Raw genomic sequence first — 8,221 nt, forward strand, 5'->3', positions numbered from 1 at the left:
TGGCGGGTGTTGTGGGTAGCTGGCGAGTGTCAGCCGACCCTGCGCCCTAGCTCCCCTGGTGCTTTTCTGACCGGAAGAGGCTTGTCGACTATTTCCTCTTTTATGTGCTAAGTAGACTACATGCTACAACACTAGCTTCTGTGTCATACTTTACAGTGCATACTACTTGTTATGCACTGTATTGTTATGGAATCAGGGAGTGGCCTAGTGGTTATACATGCGAGTGTGAGTGAGTTTGGATCTCTAGAACCCACATGAAGCGAGATACAGTTGTAGGTCTATAACCCAAGCCCCTCTGGCAAAAGTGAGGCAGAGCCAAGAGACTCTGAGAAGCTCACCTGAGGCACACAGTAGTGGCTAGCAAAGAGATGTTGTTCCAAACAAGGTCCACATGCATGCTGTGGCACACACACCTGCACAAACAGACAAGTAAAGTTTTTATGGTTTTTTTTTTTTTTTAAAGGTGGCTGTAATTAAAAATGGTCTTTTCCTTCCTTCCTGCTCCCTCCCTATCTTATTTCCTTTCTTAATATTGTTTCAGTTATCAAAATTCCTGTGGAGGCCATATGGTAGCTCAATTAATTTAACTTTGGGTGACACTTAATCATCCCCTCTCATGCTCATAATTAATTTGTTTGGAGTCCATTGAAGAAATTCCCAGTCAGGTGCCGCCTTTATGCTGCTGGCTTCTATCTACAGTTAAGGTTTGCTTGTTCACTTTGTATGTTTGTTTGTTAGAAATGAGGAAATCAACTTACCTTATCATTTTATAGAATAGCATCAATTTATTTTGTTATTCTCACCATTTCTTCCGAGTCTGTCAAGTTTTGCCTGCCTGACCACTCAGTTATCAGCTAGATGTAATTAACTACTAAAGTTCAATGGAGAGTATAATGAGGCTCTGGAAGCACATTGACCTGTGTTAGAAGCCATTTGTATGATTCACCAGCTGTAGGTTCCTGGACGTTTCTTCCACTCTTTGGATCACTCTTTGGAGTTTACTGTCCTCATTTGAAAAATGAGAATTAAATAAAGAGAGTGTGTGTGTGTGTGTGTGTGTGTGTGTGTGAGAGAGAGAGAGAGAGAGAGAGAGAGAGAGAGAGAGAGAGAGAGAGATCTATGCCTTATGTCCCTGTTTGCACAGGACCCAAGGCCAGAAGAGGGCATCAAGTATCTTCCTGTAACTTCACTCCCCAACCCCCCATTCCCCTGAGGCAGAGTCTTTCTCTGAACCTGGATCTTACATTTTATTGGCTAGGATGGAAGCCAGCAAGTGCCAGCAACCCTCCTGTCCCCTCTTGGAGCTGTGGTTGCAGGCATGCCTGCACACTGGGCTTGCTAGGATCTGAACTCCAGTCCTCATGATTGGTTGCACAGCAAGCACTCTTTTTTTTTTTTAGATTTATTTATTTATTTATTATATGTAAGTACACTGTAGCTGTCTTCAGATGCACCAGAAGAGGGCATCAGATCTCATTACAGGTGGTTGTGAGCCACCATGTGGTTGCTGGGAATTGAACTCAGGACCTCTGGAAAAGCAGTCAGTACTCTTAACCACTGAGTCATCTCTCCAGCCCCTGCAAACAGATTTTTAGTTGAACTATGGTATGTCTATCTTAAAACTTTTTTTGCATTTATTTTTATAGAAATTATTCCTTATTAACATTTCTCCCATTTTCCAGTGTCATTAAATAACAAATGATAAAATTTGCCGTCTTAATCATTTTAAATGTACAGTTGAGTGGAAGTCAGTACCATGAGACCATTTATCTTCAGAGTTGTGTTCATTTTACAAAGCTAAAACTCTATTCCTTTGGTGAGCTCCCACTTGCCCTCCCTTCAGCTTCTAAAGGTCACTCTTCTTCCTTATTGCTGTGACTGTTATATAAATTGAATCATGAGCTGTCTCTTCACATAACACAGTAGCTCCAAAGACTTTACCCCGGAACATGTCTTAGAATTCCTTCCTTTTTAAGACTGGGTAAACTGATTACATTTATATATGCCCTGTTATCCAGTCATCAGTCTGTAGATGCTCAGTTTACTTCCATGCCTTAACTCTTGGGAATACTGTTGCTGCTAATATGGATGTTGAGGTGCCCTTTAAGAACCTGCCCTCTTTGTTTGGAGACATGTCCAGAGGTGGAATTGCAGATCCTATGGTAGTTCCTTATTTTAATCCTTGAAGAGATGCCACTTAGTTTTGTTTGTTTGTTTGTTTTTTCGGTGTTTTTTGTTTGTTGTTTTTTGGTTTTTCGAGACAGGGTTTCTCTGTATAGCCCTGGCTGTCCTGGAACTCACTTTGTAGACCAGGCTGGCCTCGAACTCAGAAATCCATCTGCCTCTGCCTCCCGAGTGCTGGGATTAAAGGCGTGCGCCACCATGCCCAGCTTTTTTTTTTTTTAAGTGGGTTTTCTCTCTTCCATTTCCAAGAGCTCCACTTAACTCCAGTGTTTGTTTTCTGTCCTGTAGTCATCCTAACGAGTCTGAGAGACTCTTATAGTTCAGCTGCCCATTTCCCCAAGGACTGGCAGTATGGAGTATCTTTCCCTGATACATTTTAATTGTTCATATACTCAGTATAAGAACATCTATGCTGGGCGTGGTGGCGCACGCCTTTAATCCCAGCACTCGGGAGGCAGAGGTAGGCGGATTTCTGAGTTCGAGGCCAGCCTGGTCTACAGCGTGAGTTCCAGGACAGCCAAGGCTACACAGAGAAACCCTGTCTCAAAAAACCAAAAAAAAAAAAAAAAAAGAACATCTATACATTGTTTTAATATTTGTACTAAAAGTTTTACTTCATATAATATGTATGTATGCGAGAATACAACTTATTTTGATTCATGCTGAGTGTGGTGGCATGTATGCCTATATATAGTCGTAGCACTCAGTGGGCTAAGGCAATTAACTTATTTAATTTCTTTCTTCCTTTCTTCCCCTTCCCTTCCCTTCTTTTTTCCTTCTCGTCTTCCTCCTCTCCTCTTCTACCTCCTCCCTTTCTTTTGGTGGTGGTAGTGGTGGTGGGTTTTGGGAGGGTTTCTTTGTGTAGCCCTGGATGTCTTAGAACTTGCTCTATAGATCAGGTGAGCCTCAAACTCAGATCTTCCTGCCCCTGCCCCTGCCCCTGCCCCTGCCTTCCATGTGCTTTGAATAAAGGCTTGTGTCACTACACCCAACTTTGTGGCAGGAGTTTTCAAGTTCAGTGCCAGACTGACCTTCATAAAAAGTTCCAGGACAACCCGGCAAGCTACCTAGCAAGACCCCGTGTCAGGAAACCAAAGGTTAGGATGTAGCTCAGTGATGAGTGCTCATCTATCTGGGTTTGATCCGTGTTGTGGCAGAAAGAGAAAAAGTGGACTCTGGGTCCTAATGGGTCTTCTCCAGGTGGCATTGGTGCCAGCCTGTCCTTCCGTCAGCAGCCAAAGCAGTCTATGATCAGGCTTCTCAGTCTCCTTCCAGGCTTTTATTTTTATTTCTAATTTTATAAATCAAATTGCGTTTTGGGAGATGGAATGGTTTAGTTGCGGCCATAAAGATGGGAGCTTTTGCCACACACATGCTATGTGTAGCCACACTGTATATTTGTACTTTTTGTGTTTTACTGCTTTCTTTCTGTTTTGGTTTATTTTATTTGGAACTTGACAAAATTACTTTGTTTATAGCGATATTATAGATTATATATTAAAAGAAAATTCTTGGAGACTGCTGATTTTGCCTTATAGGAGGAAGGAGTTGGGAGGGTCATTGGGCCCTCACTGTGATTTTAGCCACCCCTTCCTGTATCTGCCTGACATATGATGGTTATTCTGCTCTAATCACACTGACCTCATGGTCTGGGGAGGTGCTAACTAACTGAAGGGGGCGGGGTGGGTCTCTGTCTATACAGCCATGGGGAACTTGCCATGCTCTGTAAGTAAGCCCCATAACCTCACTGGCTCCCCAAGCCAGACATTTGATCTATGGTTTGTTACTGGTGTCCTCAGGAGAGGGATTAGATATAATTTTTGTCCTTCAGGGAAAATTCTCCCACAACAGCTGAGTCATGTTGTAAATAATCTCTAACTTCTACAGAATTTGTTTTGTTTCTGTTATGAGAAATTGCAGCCAGGTCAGGGCTGAGTGTATACTCTCCTACTGAACTATATCTCTAGAACCCAGAACTCTGATCTAATGTGGTTACATAGGAAAGAAGAGAGAATGGAAGCAGAAAGAATGGGAAACAATACTGTTATATAGTTCACATATAAGTAAACACAGGGATGCTATTGGCACACATCCTAAGTGTGTGTTCCATAGTCTTATCTCAGAGGAAACTGCTAGTTAGTGTTGAGTTGTGGTGAGTGGAGTTCAGCTTGGTTCAGGTCTTTGGTTAGCACAATCCTGCTCTACAGCCTCAGTTCTTTATGCATGTGAGTCAGAGGTATTCTCCAACCTGTTTACAATTTAAAAGGAGTGTATCCCTTTTCCCCTGCTCTAACATTCCTCCCATTTTTTTTTTTTTGTTGCACCATTGCCTGGCGTGATTTTTATATTCTTTTATTCATTTATTGCTCATTTCTTCAAAAAGTGTGTGTTAACTATTAAGAAAAGACTAGGAGAGCTAGGCGTATGTTTCTATAATCCCAGTGTTTATAAAACCAGGTGTTTAATATACATGGGCTCTGGAATGGTGCATATTTGGGATAAATTTGTAGTATTTGCCGGAGTGTCACTGTCAATGAAAGAGTTAGAGCACACAGGTTTTACCTGCCGGTATTTCTTAGGTTGGCATGGAAGGCATTGTTAGCTGTCACTATGATATTCTTAATCGAAGTATGTTTGATAGATTCCTCTTCCAACTGATGTCCCATCCCTTCCCTCTGGTCACCTCCCTTCATGTGACATGTTCCCTTTTGCCTAAGTAACTGTTTTTAAATTGCATTGGGTCTATAATTCCTTTTGCTTAAACTCAAAAGGTGTGTTTCTGCCCAAATTCAGATTTGCTGAGCCTCAGACTCTAGCACTAAGCAGAGGAGAGCACTTCTGTGCTGGCTGTGGAATTGCTTGGTTTGTGCAGAGTGTCTCTTAATTTAGCATTGGTGGCCTAATTGCAGAATACTGTGGCCAACTATAAGGTTATTAATTTAAAATAATCCATAATATGTTGTTTTTTGCACATAGAAATTACCATATTTAATCAACAAAGTTAAACTTTTATCAGAAGGTGGTCCTAACTCAAATATTCCTATGTGAGTACAGTTTCACATAGATGGTTTTTTCAATAGCAGCTACTTTATCTTCCAGGTTGTTCTGGATGTTGGGTGTGGAACTGGAATTCTCTCCATGTTTGCTGCCAAAGCTGGGGCAAAGAAAGTGATTGCAGTCGACCAGTCTGAAATCCTCTACCAGGCTATGGATATCATAAGGTAGATGTACATTTAAGGCTCAATTTATAATTAATTTTGAACTTGAAAATTTACATATTTCCTACCTTTCGCAACTACCTAGTAAAGGATAGTCAAGAAATATGTCTTTTTGTAAAGCTCTCCCAGCACAGTGAGGCCTAAGGCTGTGTTGAGCTGGCCGTGCTGGAGTTGCGTGCTGAGTCGTCCTGACAGTCGTCCGGGAGTTGTTCCTGTGCTGTTGTGACCCAGAGCACGCTGATTGTAGCATAAGCTCAGGAGCCATTATAGAGTGGTATTAACACAAGTCTACACAGGGCAGATCCGTCAGGAGTGCCTGCTTTGGCAAATAGCAGTTAGATTAAATACTAAAGCCTATGTTTTTATTTTCTGATATCCGCCTTCTTCCTTTATGCTGATTCTGGAATGGTTAGAAGCAAGCTGAAGTTGGGCCATTCTGCAGGCTGTAAAGGTTTTTATTTTCCATTTGTATGGTGCACAGTTAAACCTCATTGCCATTCTAGGGTTCCTTAGCAGGCATCTCAATCACTTGTGTAAACAAACATGAGAAACATCCTAATGAAAAACTGTTCTAAAAAATTAACAAAAACTCATTGTTGGTAGTAACACTATGGAAGGGCACTTTTGCCTGGCGTTCCCTGGCAAAACAACCAGTGTGAAAGACCCTGCTCCTTGAAGAAGAGACCTTTCCCCCTTCTCTTCTGGTCCACACCATCAAATGAGTTTTCCTCTATACCCTTCTACCATACATAGTATTCTGCCTCAGCTCCAGCACAGTAACACAAACCAAGGTGGCCCTGAAATGGTGAGCTGAAATAAGCTCTCTGCAGAGTGGAGCGCATCACAGTCCTGAAACCTGAACATCTATAGACACAAAAATTAGAGCAGGAGCGATGTTCAGCAGGTGAGCTAGCTAGGAGCTTCCTTCTACAGAACCAGACGACCTGTGCTTTCAAGTGAATTTTGTATTTTATTGAAACAAAGGAAAAGTTTGTTCTAGTTCCCAAGGCTTTAAGAAGCATGCTTGCCCATGATCAAGTTCACACCCATTGTATCTGAACTTCACAACTCAAGGGTATAGCGTTAAAGCTTAGAAAAATGTTTTACTTTTTTTTTTTTTTTTTTTTTTTTTTACTTTTTTTAAAAACTTAGGTGTATAATTGTGTGTGTGTGTGTGTGTGTGTGTGTGCACATGCCAGAATAAGGAAGGCTTTGAATCTTCTGGACCTGTAGTATGGACAGTTGCAAGCTACCACGTGGATGTTAGGAACTGAACCTCTACCCTCTGGAAGACCAGCCAGTTCTCTCACCTGCTGAGCATTGCTCCTACCCTAAGTTTTGTGTATATAGATGTTCAGGTTTCAGTTCTGTGATACGCTCCGTTCTGCAGGAGAGTTTAATTCAGCTAGATTTTTTGGAGGTTGTGGCTCAGGGTCTGCTGGATTTGTTACTGTGCTGGAGTTGAGTCAGAATACTGTGAAGGAAAACTCAACTGATGATATGGGTCAGGGGAGACCAGGAGGCAAGGTCTCTTCAAAGTGTGACCTATTTTTTTTCCAGTTCATCCATGCATTCCATGTTTTTGTGACATTGTGATGTGGATTTTCCCATTGATGAAGGCTGTGCCTTCATTACCCAAGCACTTTCCCAAAGCTCCACCAGCTGGCAACACAGCCTCAGCACCACAGCTGGAAGTCAGTGATGCATGGTGGCAGTTATTTTTTAGTTTCTTTTCCTTTATGATCATCTCAACATTTGGCCTGTCACTCATGTAGAGTGGCAGTGGTGTCTCAAGGACTAGGCAGTGGAATTGAGAGTGAGGTGACCCTGCGCATGCTGCTCTTCTCTATGAGAAGAGAGGTAGGTGGACATCCAGGACAAGGGAGTAACTTCCTGCCACAGTTCTTAGGGCTGTGGCAGGCCACTGCCTCTGGTTGCTTGTTGAATGAAACCCTTGTCACGGTGTAGGTTTTTCTCAGATGGAAACTGTCAGAGGCAATGGTTGTATCCCAATATTGGTGCTTCTGAAGTCTTGTCTCACTGTGCTAGGTGGCCTAGCTTAAGTTACACACTGGACATTGTTATGCTAGTTCTTATTAGTGCCACAGGGAGGAAAACCAGGCATGGTTTGCAAAAACTTGCTTTTTTGTTTTCTTGAAACTATCATCTGTGTAACCTAATCCTGTTTCAGCCAGACATGACATATGGATCACCACGCCCAGCTGCAGGAGTTCTGTCTATGTTCTTGTCTGTTACAGCCCTGGCGTGTTATTTATTCTGTTCATTTGTTTTTGTGGGAGAATTTTAACAAAGTCTAATACACAGAATTTGTAAATGGGTTATCAATCATGTGTTTGAATGTTCAAATTACTTAATAACAGCTTACTAACAATGTTCAAACTGTAGGTTCTTCCACTTTACAATAAATTACTAACATTTCTTTAGTCTTTCTGTTGAGTTTAGAATGAAGAATATTTTATTTATTTGATTTAAATTATGTTAATTAAATTTAAATACATTGTTATTTATTCAATTTAATTTAATAGCCCAGCTATTCTGAGGCTACTGATATGAAAAGGACTTCAGGGGTATTGGTGATGGCAAGAAAAACAAAAAAGGCAAGAGAAAGTTCTCTTTCCTGCTATTATGTTTTTAACTATTGTGATGGTTTGTATATCACTGGACCAGGGAGTGGCACCATCTGAAGGTGTGGCCTTGTTGGAATAGGTGTGGCCTGGTTGGAATGGGTGTGTCACTGTGGGTGTGGGTATAAAATCCTCACCCTAGTTGCCTGGAAGTCAGTCTTCCACTAACAGCAT

General features: G+C 41.7%; 1 protein-coding gene across 3 annotated transcripts in view; it reads left to right on the forward strand.

The window, feature by feature from the left end:
* The window catches only part of Prmt3 (protein arginine methyltransferase 3), a 92,890-nt gene that overhangs the window by 16,108 nt on the left and 68,561 nt on the right, over positions 1 to 8,221 (forward strand). For all 3 annotated transcript variants that reach the window (XM_021168526.2, XM_029479452.1, XM_029479453.1), the window contains one exon: positions 5,284 to 5,405. In XM_021168526.2, the coding sequence (XP_021024185.1) occupies positions 5,284 to 5,405 (122 nt within the window). The remainder of the gene's footprint in view (positions 1 to 5,283; positions 5,406 to 8,221) is intronic.

The sequence above is a fragment of the Mus caroli genome, chromosome 7 (assembly GCF_900094665.2).
Source record: "Mus caroli chromosome 7, CAROLI_EIJ_v1.1, whole genome shotgun sequence".
NCBI lineage: Eukaryota > Metazoa > Chordata > Mammalia > Rodentia > Muridae > Mus > Mus caroli.